Source organism: Megalobrama amblycephala, linkage group LG2 (assembly GCF_018812025.1).
Source record: "Megalobrama amblycephala isolate DHTTF-2021 linkage group LG2, ASM1881202v1, whole genome shotgun sequence".
NCBI lineage: Eukaryota > Metazoa > Chordata > Actinopteri > Cypriniformes > Xenocyprididae > Megalobrama > Megalobrama amblycephala.
This window is the reverse complement of record NC_063045.1, coordinates 55,998,725-56,020,470: the sequence shown is the minus strand read 5'-3', so window position 1 is coordinate 56,020,470 and position 21,746 is coordinate 55,998,725. Positions and strand designations below refer to the sequence as shown.

Sequence of the window (21,746 nt, the reverse complement as noted above, 5' to 3'; positions counted from 1 at the left end):
TATTACATATAATTATTGATAGATAGATAGATAGATAGATAATTATTACATATAATTATTGATAGATAGATAATTACATATAATTACTGATAGATAGATAGATAGATAGATAGATAGATAATTACATATAATTACTGATAGATAGATAGATAGATAGATAGATAGATAGATAGATAGATAGATAGATAGATAGATAGATAATTACATATAATTACTGATAGATAGATAGATAGATAGATAGATAGATAGATAGATAGATAGATAGATAGATAGATAGATAGATAGATAGATAGATAGATAGATAGATAGATAGATAGATAGATAGATAGATAGATGGATGATTGATTGATTATTACATATAATTATTATTATTAGTAGTAGTACAGTAGGAGGCTAGTATGTGGTTGCTGTTGTTGTTGTTGTTGTAATGAATCTTATTTGTTTCAATCCAGTAGGTCTTTCTTCCAGAAGTGTCGACTGTCTCTTTAAGAGGGTTCGTCTTGTGAACAGAGTGTCGGTTTACATCTCAGACTCCTCCTCCTCCGTTCTGATGAGGGTGTTTCTTCCTTCTACCCTAGTCCACTTCTATCATCCAGGGATACAAATGTTTCTTGATCCACATTCGAGTGAGTCTGTCATCGGAGCTGAATTATAAATATTAAACATACAGTCGGGAAGTTCGTGCGCCTTCAATCAAACCATGGGATTGACACACTGACACGGAAAGATTTGGAAGAGAAACTCTGAAGGAACTGGACTGGCTGAAACTTTGTATCCACACCTTTGTCTCGCGAAACTTTTTTCGTGCATGACTTTTCGTCCTGTGCAGGAGTATCCGAAGATTCCAGGCACGCGAATGGATATTAAATGATGGACTGTTTTCGGGGGGTTATTTCAGTGTGGTTTAGTAGGAAGCAAACCCCAATCCCCAACCCTCAGGCTTCTGATCTGATCATGGGAAAACTGGGAATGTCTTGTTTTTTCTAGCCTCGGCACATTCGCGCTTCTAAGATTTGGGGTTAGTTCGGATTACAGGTCCTGCTAAGAGAAGAAAGTTTCGTTTTAACCAGACGTTTGGGTTTTTTAGTGCCAACATGCCTCAATTAAACGGAGGAGGAGGTGATGACCTGGGAGCAAACGATGAACTTATTTCCTTCAAAGATGAGGGCGAACAAGAGGAGAAAATATCAGAGAATGTGTCGTCGGAGAGAGATCTGGACGAGGTGAAATCTTCTCTAGTGAACGAGTCCGAGAACAACAGCAGCTCATCAGACTCCGAAGTAAGCAAAACACCTCTGTAGCTACTATAATTTCAGTGCACTCTGCATCGAATGCATGCATTTAAGTGTTAATTAGTAGTGCTAAAACTAATAAACCGATGCTTTATTTCCCAAATGCAAGCAAACAGACAGGCGTCCTCGACCCAGACCAGACCTAGAAAGTTATGAGAAACAGAGAGAACACTTTGCGGAAGGTAAAAACAGCTCGAGACGTATTCCTTGTGTTTTGTGTGAGTGATTTATGCACGGTAATAACCATTGAAATTCGTTTGCTGTCGCCCCTAAAGCTTTGAGAAGACAACAAGATGGAGGATTTTTCAAGGGACCCCCATATGCTGGTTATCCATTTCTTATGATCCCAGATATTACGAATCCATACCTCTCCAACGGATCGCTATCTCCCAGCACACGAACGGTACGTCCCATTCCACTTTAAACGCAACTATCACCTTCATGACGTCACGCTGCACTGTGTATTTTTTTCAGTTGCAAAACGCGCGTTCTAAAGTCGCCTTTCAGCGCGCCATATTCGCTTCAAGCAGTTCCTTTGTTTTTTGCTTTTAGAATCCCTTTTAAGACTCCCCAACTTGTAAATACCCGAGCAAGCTTCGCGTTTCAAAAGTTTACCATAGTTTCCCCTCTGTTACCACTTGTTGAGTCTGGAGCATGCATGAATTAGGAGGCCATTCTGCTGCATTGCACAATAAGTCATTTACTTGGGCTCACCCGAGCACAAAAGAAGCCTTTATTTGCCGCCTCCAATAGCACGAAGATGGACTTTTCGCAGTGAGATGTCTGCACAATTAATTTTGTATTATCATAACAGGTGACAAACTGGAGGCAAGCCCAGGCAGATAGGATTCATCCAGCTTTTGGTGTCAGGAATGTGTCTTTACTCCCTTTGTTGTTGTGTGATAGGATGTTGCCGGGTTTGAGAGTTAAATTTACAACTGGGCGCATAGATACGGAAAGAGGGAAGATTTTCATTGCATGCTATTATGGCTTATGTCATAAAGACCTTTGAGTTCATTTGAGCCATATCAAGATTTTTTTTAGATAGCCGGCATAGAAGTACTTCCCCATCAGTGAAACTGTCTTTCAATTAGAGAGCAGTTAGGCGACTATTGTTATCATTAGTTACCGCTTGACGGCCCTGTCGGAGGTCTCTACTGGATGCCCATTATCTTAATGACATCTTCACCTAGGGGGGCGGTTTGTCTACCTGAGCAGCAAGCCCCCACCGAGGCGTTTGAATCGCAGGCAAATTGCTGCATATGTTTGCCTTCCTCCATTTAGCTCCATTGAAGGATATCTGGAGTGTTTTTTTTGCACAGTGTTTGCCTGTTGCTCACTAAAGCAGCCCATGTCAATGTATAAGTGATGAGGCATGCGAACGTAGGCTAACATGTCATTGTGGAAAAATTTCAGCGAGCCTGTGGCGATAAACATTCGTTCATTGTGTCCATTGTGCTGCTAACTCGTGAGAATGCTTGAATCTGTTGGTCATGCACTTGGATATTAGATGTGGCATTAGGTTTGCTTGTTTGCAGCACAATGGTTTTTTCAACTCGTCAAATAGCATTATAGCCAGAGAATGGTTGCTGTCGCATGAGAGGTTTGACTAAGGAAAACTGGTTACCTTTAACAGCTGTAACAAAGAGCGACTGTGATTCTAGTAGATAAGATAGATAATAACAACATCTGACTTCTGGCCTGCTCGTGTGTGTTTATGTGTGTGTGAGACCGAAGGCAACAGATTCAACCATGTCTTCCTCGGTGTACAATAGCAAGGTTGTGTATAGTTGTGGAGTACAAAAGTTAGTGAAGCGCCACTCAGTCTATGAGGGGGAAAAAAAACATGTAATGTTACTGAACCGAAGCTGAAAATTGTTTACAGTAACTGTTGGCACTGGATTTCGAACGTAAACACAACCTGCTATGCGAAGATTTTTCGAGGGAACTTTATTTTCTCTCAGCGTTTTTGTTTTAGTTTGTACGATGGAAAAACACTAAAAGGGTTTCTTGTAGAGGAGTTAGCTTCTCTCTTCTAGTTATAAAGGGCCTTTTATATACTTTTTCTTAACCGAGTTAGTAGGCTTTAACAAGGTTTACTTTGACCCCAGGTTGAAGTTGCTTAAGGTTTTATCTTCCACAATGTCCTCGTTTCATAAATGCTAATTCAGCACTTTTGTAGTTTTCAAAATCCCCATCAGTGTAACAGTATTGCTCTTTGTTTGCTAATTATCACTTCCTTATTAAATAATGTTTCTTAATTGATTTAATTATATTCTAGTGAGTGTAAACGGCAGGGTAAAAGTCCAGTGCTTTTGTGTGCAGATTAGTCAGTAAATTGTTGTTAGCGCTGTGAAGCTAATCTTGTTTGATTCTGTTGTGACTGTAGTGTTTTGTTTGTTAATTTGGTGTGCTAAAGTTTGTTAGATGCTAACATATTTTATGCTAGCTTAAATAAATACTCCTAGTGTAGCATGGGACAGTAGCTGACTTTGCAAAAACTAGCTTGACAGGGTTTTAAGGTTTCTTTACACCAAGAATGATAATGATAACTATCTTAGCATCCACACCAAGGCATGATAACATTCTGTTTGTTATAAAGCCCTGGGTATACTTCGTTTTTTTGAGTGCACAGCCTTGCAAAACTTGACTCGTATGCATACACAGGCGTTCGACGCATGCGCAGTTTTGAGCAATTTCTCGCCACGAGCTACAACCCATCTAAATATATTTGTATTCTTCCATGCTAGAGTTGTACAATTGAGGGACCTCTTTGCACAATCTGTCATCTATGTAGGCCTCCATTGTCGCTGTAGCTTGCATACTTTCTGGTCTGTTCTGTTTTAGGGCTGCACAACGATTAATCGCGATTAATCGTTTGCAAAATAAAAGTCTGTGTTTACGTAATAAATGTGTGTGTTCTGTGTATAATAATTATGTATATATATAAATACACACACATACATGTATAAATTTAAGAAATATATGCATGTATAAAAAAAAATAATTAAATATTTTATATTATATATAAATATTTTATATATAAATATAACATATTTCTTAAATATACATATGTATGTGTGTGTATTTATATATACATAATTATTATACACAGAACACAGATTTATTACGTAAACACAGACTTTTATTTTGCAAACGATTAATCACGATTAATCGCTGTGCAGCCCTATTCTGTTTATGCAGGTTTTCTTCGACTACCTTGTGAATCGACATGCCCAGGACACTGTTGCCACCTTGTGGACAAACAAATTACAAATTAAAATGCGCATGCGTGACCAAATTCGGTGGTGTGCGTACAGTACGCGCGTACTCTTCTGATGAAATTTGCGTCGCGCGGACTGTACGCTGACCCTTGCGTACATGTAAAAAGTGAAGTATACTTTGGCCGTAAGTGCACACTGCAGTTTTGTCGGACGGATTCTGATTGGCTCTCAATGTTTTATTGTTCATCATCTGGAAAAAATCATATTGTTCTTCTATGCTGATATAGTTGTGGTGTGGATTCTATGGCTATTCTCAAAGAATTAGAATGATTATTAAAACTTCATAGTTATCGTTATAAGTGCCGCAAACAACAACAACTGAGAAAAGGGTGAACAAATGAACAATTTTAAAGCAAAAGCATTGTTTTGTAAGAACTTCCCACTTGTGTATCCACTTCTGTAGAGGGTCGAGCCACGCTAACCCACGATATTAATTGAACTAAAGTGCACTTATTTCACAAAGCAGTACTAGCGAGTAAGTGACAAGCCCTTGATCGCATAACTGCGCTGTCAGAGCACGTCAGCCCTTTTTGACTGGCATCCATCTTTCTTAAACTCTCTCCTCTACAATGGTATTTTAAGACCTAGAAGACAATATAAAGTAAACAGAGGAATTGTCCTGCGTACATGAGGGCCTCATTTTACATAAACAAACAGTGCTCAGGAGAGCGGCCCTGTCAACAGCCCAAGCCTTTTCCACACACTCAGCACTCAGAGACGGGGTGGGGGAAGATGGCGAGAGAGAAACCAGGCACCCCCCTCCAGCCCGTCCCACCTCCTCGTCTTCAGCTACAGAGGGGACATTGTCCAGGCCTTTAAGTTAAGACAGCATTCCTGTAGAGCAAGACGGTTCAGGAAACCTGAAAACCGGTGTACGAATGTTTGCACAAATGACCGAATAAACACAGATTTACAATTTTATCCCAAGTTAATGTGTTATAGGGTAGGATGTTTTTTTTCTCCTGTAAGGATAAACTAAACAAATCCAAATTAATTTAGAAATATTTCTGCCTCTCTTTTGCTGTTTAGAAGAAGTGTGCACTGTGAATGCCGTGTCTTGTTAGGAGGCCCAGGAATTACATGAGACATAAACCAATTCTCCTTTTCCCCCTTTTTTAATGTTACTGCTTTTTCAAGAGGTGACCATTTAAAAACGTTCCTGCCGTTGGACGCGTTCCACCGAAGACCCTCTCTGGTAACTTGATTATTGACTGGGGTTAAAACCAGAAAGTTCCTTAAAGAAAGAAATTTCAAGCCAAACATTATTTTCCTCCTCTGGTTTTCCACACAAGCTTGGCGTCGCACTAGACGTCGGATTTTTTTTTTTTTTTTTTTTTTAGAACGATGCAAAATAAAGATCTAATTTACAAACGTTCCCCCTGAAAGGAGGGTGGTTTATGAATCTGTTTGTGAGGGCAAACCACAGGGGCTGAAGAAATGCTACAGGAAGTAGATAAAGGAATGCAGGGAGCTGTTCCCAAGGCCGGAGTCGTAACGCAGATCTCTTTCCTGTTGATCATATCACGTCCTGCACTGGCCAAAAGGAATCATTCTGAAATTTGCTGCATTTTTGTGATCGCTTTATCTCTTTGGCCAATTATCTTCGTATGGCTCTGTGTTTACAATATACTGCGTAGATAGTCAAAGTGCCGGCATTACACTGTGGTTTTAATCTGTTTGTGTTTTTGTTGTAATGAAGCAGAACTGTAGCTCCATCTAATGCATCTGCGATTTATTATTTTTATTATTTTAACCAAAAATTTGCCTGTTACTAATATACAGTCCTGGAAAAAGCACCTTTTATGAATAAAATATATAATTTTATAAGATATTATTAATACAAATATATTTAGTTGTTGCATAACTTAAACTGTTTACACTAATGTTTCGCTATTTCTTTTAATGCAGAGAAAACTATATGTAAGCCATTTGTAACACTGTGGCGGTATCAAAACATCGACTATTTGTATGATCAATGGCGGCCTGGAGTAGTGAGAAATCACACACTTCACCTTTTAGAAACTGATTTTTTTATTTTTATTTGTCTCAAAAAAGGAAGTATTATTGTACAATTTATTTATTCATACCTTGAAAGACATTCATTTGATAAATAAATAAGCCTATTATTCAGATTTTTGGCATTATGCTGCTGTCTTTTTTTTACAAATACAATTTGTTTGTAACTTTCACCTGGATTTTCAGGTGTGTGTTTACTTTTCTTCATTGTAAAAGCCATTACATTCATTTGTCCTTGTGGGACTTTAACTTTTCTGGAAACTGTGGGCCGTGAATCAAAATGAATGCAGTTAGTATGATCTTTTATGGACGTGCTCCATTTGGAGCAATATAACAGCATTTTTTTTTTTTCTCAAGGCAGAATGTATTGGAGCCTCGCTGGAGTTTCTGTGTTGGTTTAGTGAGTGTGTGTGAGCTGCTGACGTCATTCTCCATTGATAAGATTGTGCTGGCAGTGGTCAGCACTCATCAAAACCCTCTTCATGTTCGGTTGCATGTCCTGCAGTGAATTTAGCCCCCCCACCTCCCTTTCAGTTGCAAAAAACAGCGAGCTCTCACTCAGAGCTGCGTACTGACTTCATGCATCACTCCATGCTAATAAAACTTGATTGTGCCGGGGATAAAGTTTAAGGGGGTGGGGGGCTTCAGGCTTCATCAGTCTGGTATTTTTAACAGCTGTTTTCAGTTATTACCTCGCAGTCAGAGCTTCCTGGGGCCTCGGGAGGGGGAGGGAGCGGGGTGCAGGGGGGTAGTTAGGGGTAAAGCATTATGGGGGAAAAAAACGAAGCAAGCTGTGGGTGCCAGGTGGGTGAGAAAGTGGGCACGCGGCCAGGAAGCTCGTATGTGTAAGTGTGTGTGCGTCCTGTTGGCTTGGTTGGAGCACGTGAACGCTGCGATAACTTATCTCATCACAGCCCTCTACGGTCTCACATGGCCTTGTTGTGCCCGCTGCTTCATGCCAGGCTGAAAAGGCCTAGGGGAGATCTGATATCAACAGCATCAGGATTTTCTTGTAGGGTGAGGTGTACTTTAAGATAACTCCTTGTGATATGGTTATTGTTCTGTGCTTTTAATTACTACTGTCTTTTTCCCCCTAATGTTACGTTTAGTTCAAAGAATCCATGTCGTCTGACATACAAAACCTGATAAAATAAGCTGATTGGCTGATGAGTTTTTAAAGGCCAATTCCATCATTGTCATGTTTTGTGAAATTCAGCTTGCGTAGCTAGAAGCATCTGCATTCACAATCACATCATCTCATTTAGAATATGTTTCGAGCCTCATTCTATGCAATATTTATAATGCATAAAATTCCAGGGATGCACAATATAATTTTGGTATTATATTGTCTATCCAAAATATATATACAAATATATATCAGACAATTTATTAGACATATTGCATAGAACATATGTTTATATCAGACTTATTGCATGGAGTGTATATATATATATATATATATATATATATATATATATATATATATTATTATTATTATTATTATTATTATTATTATTATTATTATTATTATTATTATTATATTTTTTTTTTTTTTTTTTTTTTTTTTTTTTTTTATCAGCTGATAGTGGTAGTGATGGATAATCGACCATTTATACTATTTCTACATTTCGATGAGCATTGCATCATCTAATGCTCACTTAAAATTTAATAACGGTTTTAAATGTAATCTTAAACAAATCTCAAAATTAATTTCCATTTTAATACTGCACATAATAAGATTGTGATTTGTAAACTCAATTTAAATATTGATTTTAGTTTATTTAGTAACACCAGAAAACTTTATTATGTTAAGATGTCTTATATAGTTTTGTAAATTGTATATCTTGTATTATATTATTATTATTATTATTATTATTATTATCTTATTGCTGACATGGCGTAAAAAGCCAATAAATAAACAAACATTTAATTTAATTTTAGGCAAAATAGAATACGATTTTAATATCAGCCATGTATTGTTTATAGGCCATAATGTGTAAATAATTATTGTGTTATAAACGTTGGGTAATCAGTTCATCGCTATTATTATTCTTAGACAATTCTTGTTGGTAGTTGGACTTGATGCGAAATTGCTTAAATTTTAGGGATTTACTAGTATCGACTCCCTCTAAAAATGGTTTTAACCTCAGTATCTTCAAAACAACAATTAAGCTCACAAGTAATTGTCTAAACATTGAAGGGCGTTGCTAGCATTAGCAATGAGTGTACGTATTATTGTAACGGTGTCAGCCGTAAGCTTCGCCCATATTGAGCGCCTTTCCTTGTCTTAAGGAGTCATCGGTGGAGAAGCTCTTTGTGGGCATGGGCTTGGGGGTGGGCAGGCAGCCCCGATTCTCGTGTGAAATGAGGGATGTTCTATAGTGACTCTTGGCCGAGGAGGCAGGGAGTGTATGGGAGCTTTTATGAATAGGGGCCTTTCAGTCGTTCAGTATGGCTCTGAAAGGCTGAACAAAAGCCTAGAGGGTGGCGACTGAGAGCTACACGGTAGATCCACAAAACACTTCACTTTGCAGCGGCGTAGTCGTAATCCCTAAGACATCAGCCATTCCAAATGCACGCATTCAAGAAATGTCACGTAAACAAAGTGGATGGCTGACAAATCTTCGAGAAGTTTAACGCCATAATTGGCGTTCAATTGACTAGGCTTATGGTTGTCAAAATGCTGGATTTGTTGTTGGTCTGGGAGTCTTATTCAAACACTACAGTTGCTGATGTTTTGTGGGAAGTTGTTTCCCTGTACACTACGTTGAATTGGGTCATTTTTCCATGCGTTTGACAGTGAGATACATCTCCATATTGTTTCAGTTAGGGGTGAGAGGTCAAAGTTCACAGCCTGTTGACGTGACTCACAGTTGAGTGGGCACCAAAGTTCCCAGATTCCATCAGGGGGGTCGTCGATGCGCTCCAGGGCTGGCAGCTTTCTCCCGCCTCCTTCCCTTCTAAACTCTCCGTTCGGATTTGCTCGGAGCTGTCAGACAACATGTAGCGTACAAAAACAGCGGAGGCCTCGCACACACCCTGCCACTCACTTCCTCGCAAAAACGATGGTCCGTGGCGTGATGATTAATTAGAAAAGAAGAACAAAACAAAACCTTGCTTCAGTTCTTTTGGCTCCAGACATTCATTGGCCCTCCACAGTCTGGGTCATTCAGATTGGTGGAGTGGAAGTGACATAACTGCTGGCACAAAAGAGCAGCCATGTGATTGGAGGAGAATGCGCATTGTGCACCGTTGGGGGGTCCGCCACAGACGCGGTGCATCTACAGCTCTCACCCTGACCGCAAGGTTGAGAGCGGCTCCATTGTCACATGACATGTTCACACCGGACCACAAGCCTTTGTGTGTGTGCGTGTTTTTTTGTTCGTACGTGAGAGTGTATGTCTTATCCAGCTGGGCCTTGTCGGTCAGGGCATGGCCCGCCCCTCCCCGCGCACAGCTGCAGTTTGGACCCAGAGGCGCAGTTGAGAGCTTGTGAAAACCCCCTGAGCCTTCCTCATTTCTCCAGATGAGTACCTCATTGTAATCGACTGAACAGGAGTGCACTGATTTTTCTTTTAAGTTCTGGACTTTTTACTCTTATAAACGGTTACATCCTTTACCACTGTTGATGTTGTAGTCAACTTGTGCACCATTTTAGGCTGAAATGGTCACCTTTCCAAACATCCCTTAACTTTGCTGACATCTTTGTCAATCGAAAAATGTTAGGGGGTTTAACTGTAGGTTTCCAACATTGTTTCCCAACCCTTAACTTTTCCAGTAGTTACATCCCCCATCTTTAAATTCTGTGGTCAAATAAAATTTTGAGTTTCTTATAGACTTGTCGAAAGAAGTAGTTATCTTTCCAACGGTCACGTCCTCCACCTTTGTTGACATTGAAGTCAACCAATACTTCACTGATAAACTTCTTTGTTATAAACTTGTTGAAATTGGTGGTGCAGTTTGGGTTGGGTAAAATGTTGGAAAAGTTAGAGGATGTATCTGTTAGAACTTTTCCAGCGGTTACGTTTTCTAACTTTGTTGACTATGTTGTCAACCAAAACTCATTAGGAGACATAACCGTTGGAACGTTAATCACTTTTGACAAGTTTACAAGAAACCCGAAATGGAGAATGAGTTTTTGTTGACTACAATGTCACCAGAGTTAGGGGATGTAACCGCTCGAAAGTTTATAGGATGAAACTCTGGAAAATGTTTCCAACAACTTTTTCCAACCCTTCACTTTTCCAACAGTTACGTCTCCTAGCTTTGTTGATGCTGCAATCAACCAAAATTTGTACACCCTTTTAGGTTTCTTATTGATTTGTTGAAAGTGGTAACTTTTCTAACAGTTATGTCCTCTACGTTGAGTAATGTGAAATTAGTGATGTGGCGGTTGGAATGGTTACCAAGATTATCAAGTTTATAAGAAACGGACAGGGCACTAGACCAGAGGGGGGGCCCATGTGGCCACCCGAAGGAACTTGAAATTAACCGAGGGGAACACCCTAGGAACGTGATTTCAACCGAGGCAGACCTTGCCCGTTCTCTGCCCAGGGCACAGCCTCGTCATTAGCAATCCCTGGAAACAGAAGTATGGGAATGAGTTTTGTTCGATGTAAAATGTTGGAGAAGCTGGCGAACGTAACTCTGTTGACATTGTCGACATTGACACCAACTCTTCCTCCATTTGGTGACATTCACTTGCAGTATGACGTTCATGATCAACATTCATGTTTTTAATTGTGCGACCCAGGCGCCAGTCAACATGTTGTTTAGGTTTTGTACCGTTTGCCTGCGATTGTAAACAATTCCTAGCATCGCATCTCGCTCTCTCTGAAACACTCCCACAGTTTGTCACGGCCAATGTCGTTGGTGCGCTCTTCTAGCAGCCCGGCTCCTAGACCCAACCTCGTGAAAAACCACACAAACACGCTGTGTGTACTTTAGAGCCAGTTACAGCTGCAAGCAGTGAAATCTGGATTGTGTTAGCCCATGCACTGTGATTTATAAATTGTTTCTCAGGCCATAAATTCCCACTATAATTGCACTCCAAGCCCCCTTCCACTCTCCTCACTCTTTCTCTCCCCCCTTCTTTCCCTCTCCGTCTTTCACTTCTTCGCCTCCTGCCCTTGCAGACACGCACACACGCTCCGGAGGTACGTGGTCCGGCACTAATTGTTTGCAGGAGGGAACTGGTTTGACAAGGCAGAAAGTTTTTGAAATTAGGCAGGGCGGTCACCGTTGTGATTCAGGACTGTACGTCGCAGGTATGTTGTGTCATGCCTCCATATCGCCCCCCCTGGACTAGTATTGCACAATAGCAGTTGTAAACGGTCTAAAGATAACGCTTCAGTCGTTTAGTGCAATTTCGCAAAAATCTGCATGATTTCCTCTCCTGCATTTAATTGCAGTGGGATTTTTTTTCTTTTTTCCTGAATGCGAAATTCGCTCCCTCGGGCCTCTCTGTGGTAGATTCAAGTTTTATCCTTCACAGCCAACAGGTTATAAAAAATATCCCTGTTTATTTGTTGTGCCTCGAGTTAGGTCTCCATATGGAGGAAAGCTTCTCAACAAATCCGTTTTAAACGAACTAAACTGCAGTGGCTGCTTTGTAATTGTTTTCCAGTTCTGTTGCAGTCGGGTGACATGATTTTTTTTTTTTTGTATTGTTTTTTGCAATTTTGACACCGGTTGGACTGGTTGTGGTTTAGCAGGAGGGGTATATTGGGGAAGGGGTGAAGACTGAGTTTGAGTTTGAGGGGGTGTGTGTGTGTGTGTGTGTGTGTGTGTGTGTGTGTGTGTGTGCTGGGGGAGGTAGTCTACCAAGGGAACACAATAAGCTCTTTGTCTTCATTATGCACTTAGCATTTGAGGAAGACATGAAGGGTTCTCTATTTTACTTTATCTTCAACTGTCTTTAAGGCTAGTGTACCTCAATTTTAGTGGAAATATGTGTCATTTAGTCTTATTCAAATACACTCTGCATTGTTTCAGTTGAATTATTTATATTATTATTGTAAAATATAGTTATTATCATAGGTTGGATGCCTACAAAGTTGTAGATTATTATTATAGCGAGCACTTTTGGGTTATAAAATGGCTTTGTTATCCCCCTTGGCTGCTTGTGAGTTAACAAGCTCAGACTGTTCATCGTAAACCTGGGTATAGTTTGGACTGCAGTGTTGTAACCAGATACCGAAATACTGGAAACCACATAACTGACTTGTAATTGACTTTAAGGAGGGTGGCTGCATTTTGCCTTTGCAGAAATGCTGAACTCCCAACAGACAGCTTATTACTTTCTCGTGGTCGTAATTATGTGTTGGGTTTTATTTGACCTACTGTTTTGTCTTGAGCCACAATAACGCTGTTATTCCTTATGTTGTCAAGGTTTTTTTTGTGCTTTTCTGGTTAAATAATAGTAAAGATTAATGCATTACACATATTTGAAGTGTATTTCACGTTTCAGTTATGAAAAATTCTAGTTTAGCGTGTGCATCTAAAGTGTTTTTTGTGATCAGAAACTGAAGGTATCTCCCAAAGGTAGTTCCTTTTTTCTTCTGCACTCGGACGGTTGATGAATGCAAACTTGGTCTCTGTTGCTGTCCCTAAATGGGCCACATTGCCATGGAAACCCCTGGTCTCCGGATGGCTGACCTCTGAACCAGTTCTTTAAGTAGGCAGTGAATGGAGGGAGTAGTGTTATCAGTGAGGTCACAATAGTATCCATGGGAACTCGGAGAGCAACTGTCAGTCATGAGTCTTTCCTGTCCAGTTCTGTGTGGAAGCCACTGGCTTGATGAAAAGAGGCACTTTAACGCAACTAATGTAGGCAGGTCAGCCAGCGCCACTGAACTACAGGAACAAACCGCAAACATGTGCTCTGTTGCATTAGGATGATTTGCGCTTGGATTTATAAGTGAAGTTTTTTTTTTTTATAAATAGTAGGGATGCACTGATTTTCGACATAGATTTTCACTGATGCTATAAATAGTGTAGTAGAAAAATAGTGTACTATTTAAACTATATGAACCTTATAGTGACTAATATTATAGATGTATATTGTGTTGTCAGTTTAAAAAGTCACAATTTACAAGAGTATGTCAAATATTTTAGTAGTTTTGTAAGCTAACTATACTGTCCAAGACTGATAATGTTTAAAAATATTTATTTAATTTAATTTCTTGAATTTATTTTTTCCAGTTTAAACCAGAGGTGCATCTCTTATTTAAATTGGGGGGGGGAAAATAAATAAATATATATATATATATATATATATATATATATATATATATATATATATATATATATATATATATGATTTTTTTATTGTTATTTTTTAATGTATATATATAATAAATATATATAAAATATAATATATTTAAAATAATATATATAATATTTATATATATATTTATTGTATTATATATTATTGATAATAAATAAAAATATTAGATTATATTAAAGACTATATATATATATATATATATATATATATATATATATATATCTGCTTCAAAAATTGGTCTAATCTTGGCCTATACCAAATTATATTGTGCATCCCTAATAAATAAAAATGACTTTTGTGTCCAAAAATGACATTACAGATGATTTTGATCACAGGAAATTGTATTTAATTTGGGTTAAATTAATTTTATGCTTTGGCCATTTATAAGCACACAGTTTAAGATCCAGTTCCTAAAACAAAATCTGCATCTGCTGAGCCCTTGAACCTGAAAGTTCCCAGAATCATGTTGAATTACTTCCTAATGTAATCGGTGGATGAATAGTTGATTTGTTGGTTAAATTACTGCAGTCCAAACGATTATTGTTTCTGTAATAAGATAAGTCTGCTTTAATGAGCTTCTCCTCCTCCTCCTCGGAGTTTAATCTCTGAAATCAGACTTCATAATTACATAATGTTTTGCTTTTTAACAACATTGTTTTTTATTGTTCAAAGTTTGTTTTTCTTCCCATCAATGAAAAGGCTCAGATCTCTAATTCATATTTAGAGGCGGTCAAGAATTCCTGTCCCTCCCCTGCAAATTAATTTCCAATTAGCACAGACAGGGGTGTCGTTTGCCTATGAATTGTTTACTTAATTATCGGAAACTCTTGCAGCTCTTAAACAAACAATAGGCCTGAATGCCAACCTGCGGTGAGGGAGGGCTGGAAACCGCTGCCTCTATTGTCTTTCCCTCTGTCGGCAGTGAAAAGAGCAGAAAGAGGTGTCGCTCGCATAAATAAATGAGTCAGGTGATGTCAGACCCCTCTGGCCGCATCAGGGCCTTGCCCTATAGGCATACATGGACGTAATCCAGAGCCTTTTGTCTGGCTTAACTGTTCCGATGCTGAGATGTAATGGATTCCTTTGTGCGCCACCAGCGTTCTTCTCCATTCTAGTGGAGGGTGTGTGTGGAATGGGTGGAAACATTGGGGAGAAATGTAGGCCATGCTTTGAATGATTGACATGACCTACTTGGCTCCGCCCCACTCAGGATTTGTTTTTCCCCCCTTTTCCAAGAACGTTGCGCTATTTTGTGGAAGCTCTTGCGGTTTGAGGTACAGCGTTTAAAATCCCCGGTATCCAAAACGAAGCCTGCGGTCGCAGCAACACATGTTGAGGCTTCCAGATATCCCCTTAAAGAGGTGTCTTCTTCTCTGTTTTGACAGAAGGCTTCATTTCATCCAGCATATGACTGTCAAAAGTATATTTGTGAAGTTTTAAGTTGTCATAATCCTGTTAAAGATCCACATCATCTTCGCTCAGTGGGGCGGAAAGTATTTAAGCAGCGTTTCAATCTTTCTCGGTGACCTTTTGACATTAGGTAGACGGCTACAAACTCACTCCAGGTGTATTTATGAAATTAAACCACATGATCCTGGTTAAAAGCATGTCTTCTGTCTTATCCTGCTTGGGGCAATGAGTGACATTTATTTTTAATAATTCACTTTTTTTTTTTTCATAATTCAGTATATTGTTAATATTCAGTATGTATGCTTCAGATTTTATTTTATTTCATTTCATTTCATTTTTCCAGACAGATTATTCTGCAGATATTTGGTCATTTGAAGATGCATTTATAAATATGAACTAAATGTAAATATAGATACAATTTAAAAATAATCTAATTTGCTCTAAATTAAATTGTCATGTACATTATGTCAGCCACCTTGTTCTCTAATCAGCCTGTGTTTACCACAAAATTTTAGTTTTTCAGGTTTTCTTATATAGTATTTGTTTGTGTTGTTTTTCTTTGTGAGGCTTTGATTTATGATGTCGCTCAGCAGGTTGTTACTGCATTTGAAATGTATTTTCAGGGGTTCATATCTGTGTACCATTTCTTTTCTCTTCTCAACAAGAAGTGCATTTTGCATTTGCTAAGCATCTGCTCTTGGAGTTATGGCTTTCAAATACAAATCCCCAGACCCCATGATTGTTTACTTTGGCCGATCTCCCTTTGTGTCTCCAGAAAAGCAGGGCACAGGTCCCTGCAGCCCGGTAGTGTGTTTGTGTGGGAAGGCAAAACTGAGATTGTATTTCAAGATAGTATGTTAAGTTTTCAGTCAAGTGATGGCGGTTATGATGAGGAAGGTAGATTGTATTTTTTCAGTCATCCGTCCACTTTAACTGCAGCTGCAAATACCAGAAACATGGAACTAGAACTAGATGTTTCTCAGAGTGGTTCCTCTCAAGAACCATTCACAGATGCCCTCTGGAAGCTGACCACACACTTAAAGGCATAGCTGACTTGAAAAGTAAATTCTGTCATAATTTACTCACCCTCATATTAAACATGCATGACTACTTTTCTTCTGTGGAACATGACAAGAAACAAAGATATGTTGCTTGGACCCCAACATTCTTCAAAATACCATCTTTTGTGTTCCACAGAAGAAAGTCAGTCATACAGGTTTGGAACAACATGAGGGTGAGTTCGTTTTTGGGTCAACTGTCCCTTTAAGGACATTAATTTCAACTGTCTGGCCAAATTAGATGTTGAACTTGCGGCTGTCGTTTATCAACTGTACTACAGACAATGGAAGGTGAAAGTGAACCCAACATCTTTAATAAACAGGCCACAAGGTCTCGATTCATCCTGCCAGCTGTAAGGAAACTGTACCAGTCCCTGCTCATAAAGTGCTTTTGCTTTCCGCACCACCTAACCCTGCAACTCCGTCCACCGGACCATAATGTCTTTTCCATTTTTAGCCCACATTCTTATCCAAACTTCCTCACAACAGTTCCATTTGTGATTAATGAAGTTTAAAGGCATATTAACCCCTAATGTACCATGATGGTTGGTAGTAGAACACGTTTGGGTTATATTTACTATGAGATCTTGTTGTGAATTTTCAAAAATGAAAATTCTGCCATTAATAATTTACCCTCATGTCATTCCTATTCTGTAAGACGTCTTCGGAACACAAATTAAGATTTTTTTTTCATGAAATTTGTGAGCTTTCTGGCCTCTGATAGACTGCAACATTATTACCACTTTCAAGGCCCAGAAAGGTAGTAAAGACATTAAAATAGTCCATGTGACTACAGTGGTTTAACCTTAATGTTACAAAGTGACGAGAAAACTTTTTGTGCACAAAAAACAAACAAAAATAATGACTTTATTCAACAATTTCTTCTCTTCCATGTCAGTCTCCTATGCTATTCATGTAGTAAACACAGTGCGGCGCTTCCGGGTTCTACTTCAGAACGTTTATTTTTTGCACACGAAACGTCATCGCTTCATAACATTAAGGTTGAATCACTGCAGTCACATGTACTATGTCTTTACTACCTTTCTAGGCCTTGAAAGGGTTATAACTTGGCAGACTTGGCCAGAAAGCTCATGGATTTAATCAAAAATGTCTTTATTTGTGTTCTGAAGATGAACAAAGGTCTTACGGGTTTGGAGAGAACAGAATTTTCTGGACAGAATTTTCATTTTTGGGTGAACTAACCCTTTAACGGTTGAATCTGCAGAAGTTTTGGTATTGCAGTGTTGGACAATATCCATCAAATGCTTACGTGAAGGTTTACACAGTTTAGGGATTGCCATTTAGTGTTGGTTATTGACTTTTGTGAAGCAGTTGTTGCCAAGTGTATTTCTGGTACTTAGGAAAAAAAATCCAAATTTACTGGAGTATTCAAATGTTAGCATGACTGCATGGTTATTTAACATATAAACTATTTTATTCATTGCATTTCAGGCAAAAATAACTGTATTTTGATTATTGAGTTTCTGTGATGTGAGAATTTAATCATATAGCCCACCCGTAGTATATATGCTTGGACATCGATGTATAAGGATTTGTCTACATTTATGGTGTCCCTTAAGTAGAGCTATAAATTTGAAAGAGTTCTTGAGGTATATATGATCAGTATAAACCCAGATGCTTTCAGCTCCTAGACTCAAGAGCTTAGATACGGGAACGATGACTCCACGGGAACATCTGATACGGTTTGACTTCTACACAAACCAGATGACTGAGCCAGGCGGGGAAGCTCCATGAAGGGATGAAAAACTCAATTTTATAAATTGCTCCTGAAAATCATAAGCACTGGATGCGAGGGGCCCCAGAAAAGCTGAAAGGCATCAAACTTTGACACGCGCACTGAGCAGTGAGGGCTTTCGCAATAAATGTCTCCCTCTGTATAGGAAGTCCAGTCATTCATCACTGTGTGTCTCCTCCCTGCTCCTTCTCTCATTCCATACCACACTCACCCTAACAGCATCGCTTTTGCATTCTCCATATGCTCTCATTGATTTATAGAGGGGTAAAATTAGAGAAAGGCAGATCTCCATTTCTGCTCCATGCATTCTGTAAGGCCCCTTCCTATTCTCCCAGTGCGTTATGGGACTTCCTCCCAGCTGTTCCTCATACTAACATACACACATATTATCCATCCAGCTGGGCATTTACTATGCTGGGACCTGCAGTCCAAATCATATTTAACTTTCACGTTTCACCCCCTCCCCTGGGCAGGACTGCTCTCGTCTCAGCCCCCTAAACTATTCCAGCTAATGCTCCCAGGTGCTAAACAGCACTCGAAGTTCATCTCCACAGCTTTCAAATGAATTAAGACAAAGAACAGCTGGATTTCTGGAATCCGCTGATGACTCGGGTCCATTTAATTGATTTCTTCCATTGGATCTTCTTAGCAGACTAATTCAATTTTAAAGGAGTATTCCAGGTTAAATACAGATCTGTGTATTGAAATATGAGTCTGTACTACACTTGATAGTCAACAATTGTAGCTTTGTGGACTTTTCACCCAAGGGGCGAGACTGAATTATTTCTGAACAGAAACTTGCCTTTTAACCCCCCCGTTAAAGATGGAAACTCAAAAAAAATTGTTTTGGCGACTTTTTTTTTTTTTTTTTTTTAATCTATCAAGACAGGCATTCTACAACATCACTATATCCATTTGAAGTAATATGAGTATTTTTGGTTATGCAATGACATGTAGACCACCTGTCAAATGTGTTAATGATTGTCTTTTTCTTTTGTCCTCTGCAGTATCTACAAATGAAATGGCCTCTACTTGACGTTCCTGGCACAGCAGCCCTCAAAGACTCCAGATCACCAACACCAGGGCACTTAGTAAGTCCACCAGCAACTTCATGTTTTGTATAGTTCTCAATGCAATCAAAAGGTCTTAAGATAAGTTGGGTATAGACTAACCTTTTTGAAAATAGTCCATTCTTATGTTGTGCTCTTGAATGATATGCATGCTTGGGGAAACAAATGCTTTGAAAGGCAACGTTTTGATCTGAAACCATTAAATGAACAGTAAAATATTGTAATATACTGATATTCAATTGACTAGGTTGGTTTAACTAGGTTTAAGAGCAAAGGTACATTGGTGACTTCTGTCGCAATGAACAACCTGAAATAAGTTTGCCCACACAAGCACGACTAGCTTTTAGCCGAGGCCTGGCTTAGGCCAAGGGCTTAAGCTTGTCGTTCTAAGTGTCAACAAGCAACTTATTTCCCTGCCATTCCACCCCCTCCGGCTACTCATGCGACCCAACTTTTGACCTGCTTCACCCTTTCCAGACACCACGGCGGAGAACCTCAGGAATGCTCGCTCCAAATGGCAGCTAATCCATTCCGGAGACACGTTTTTTTTCACCCTCCAAACATGGAGTTAGTCAGCTCAGAACGAATAAGGTTATGCCATGGTGACAAAGTGATCACTGACTGTGGTCCGAACTGGAAGATTAGAGTGTTTGCCCAAGAGATTCCCAAACAGACTTTTGGGTCCGTTCTGTCAAAATGAGAATCCAATTTAAATTTCTCAGGCCAAAGTTTACGATGACCTGATAATAAGAACGGTACACTGGGCCTGTTGTGTCTGCCATCTTGTCTTTATTTACTTAGCATGTGTTTCATAAAGCACTTATTATCATGCTTGGGGACTCCAGACAGACTGCAAATATGCAGCGAGGGAATTTCAATCCAATTATACGGAGATGAGTTGACCATTGAAGCCTGTTGATGCTGACTTTGCTTTAACACTCAGTATTGTGTTGACCTTACAGAACATAGAAACACTGAATGCTACTGTTCTCCCTCCAGGAAAACGGACTTCATTTCCTTATTAGATGCTGGCATTGGGGATTAATTTCTGGCATGTAGATCTGGGGCAATCTCTTGCGATTGGAGGATTAATTAGAGTCAGTAAATAATTAGGTGACGTGCAAGAGGGTTTATTGTGTTTCTAATGAATGGCAGGGGCTGCTGAATTCACACCAGGCTGCCGAGAGGGTATGAGTGACCTGTGGAAACCGTTTCTGTGGCTGCACAGATTGGGTCCAGAAGGCACACATGCTAATAGGGTGAGCCAGAGTAGTCCGAAAGGCTCAATTATTCAGGAACCAGGTTTGTTTAGCATTCCATTGGCATCCTTCTGAGTGTGTGTGAGTTTGATATTGCAGCACCGAGCCCACCTCTTCACATTGCCTTCCATACAATGCATCTGGACCCAGGCCACATGAATAATACATCAAACTGAAACAGAGGGGCAGGTGATGTGTGAGGCATTGTGGGAACTTCAGCCTTGTCAACTCCTCTGTAAGCTGTGTGTGAGATTTTTATTGTGTGTGTGTGTGTATGGTCAAAATCATACTAAAAATCCTGTGCTATTACCATGGGTAATGTATCAAACGGTAATACAATAGTACTTTGAAGTATACAATTTGATAAGCATATTCATATATACCAAAAAATAGCATGACAGTGTCCAAAAACCATGATATTACCATAATGTTTGCACATGGTTTCTTTTATGAGAATACCATGGTACTTTTCTGAACTGAAGGACTCCTAAAAGTGTCTTTTTGAGAGCCCATACACTTTACAGACTGAAAATGAGCTTGATCTCCAAATAGTTTAACTGAATGTCCTTTTAGCATTCACATAACTTCACAGAAAAAAACATAAATCAAGTTGTAAGCTCATAGTTTTGTATCTGATATGAAATGATCTGAAGTTCTCAAATATTATCTTTAGAACATCTTAATTTTTTCTTAAGAAATAAATGACAGGCTTTTGTGTTATTTGATTGAGAGGCGGGTATTGCTGAAGACCGCTGAGTCATGGTAAGCGAAGAGTTTAGTTGTGACAGGCTTGACGGGAGTTAATTTATGCGCTGTGTCAAGTTAAAATACTCTAGTGATCACTGTTTTCATGATGGATCGGTGTCACTTCAGAGTACTTGTCCACATTCCTGGTACTAGAAGGTTTTTGGGAAAACAAAATATTCTTGTCTCTTTTCTTGAGTTAGAATATAAGAAATTGGCAGTTAAGAAGAATCTTATTCTTAAGAATGTTTCGTGAATCCCCTTGTTCATAAAACACACATTCGGTCACTGTGTTTAGAAAACACCTACATTAGCAACAGCCAACACAGCAATGGCAATTGGCTAGCCCCCACCTTAGCTGTTGTCTGTCTCAAAGGCATGCACGCACATTAGGCCTAGTCAAGAAATGATGGTTTAAATAATTTATTATAAACTAATAAAGTTTATTAGTCATGAGTCCACCAGCCATTTTCAAATTGTTTTCAAAAATCGGATTACAAATGGAAATTCCATTTAAATTGCCTGCTAATGACATTGACAATTGATGTGAATTGATGACATAGGCATGA

General features: G+C 39.1%; 1 protein-coding gene across 2 annotated transcripts in view; it reads left to right on the top strand.

The window, feature by feature from the left end:
* The first annotated feature begins 406 nt into the window (after nt 1–406).
* Nucleotides 407–21,746, top strand: part of tcf7l1a (transcription factor 7 like 1a) — a 29,686-nt gene continuing 8,346 nt past the window's right edge. The window contains exons 1-4 of one of the 2 annotated variants that reach the window (XM_048181057.1): nt 407–1,280; nt 1,402–1,474; nt 1,568–1,695; nt 19,112–19,195. In XM_048181057.1, coding sequence (XP_048037014.1) covers nt 1,095–1,280; nt 1,402–1,474; nt 1,568–1,695; nt 19,112–19,195 — 471 coding nt within the window. In that variant the 5' untranslated portion in view covers nt 407–1,094. The remainder of the gene's footprint in view (nt 1,281–1,401; nt 1,475–1,567; nt 1,696–19,111; nt 19,196–21,746) is intronic. The other variant, XM_048181056.1, reaches the window with a different exon arrangement.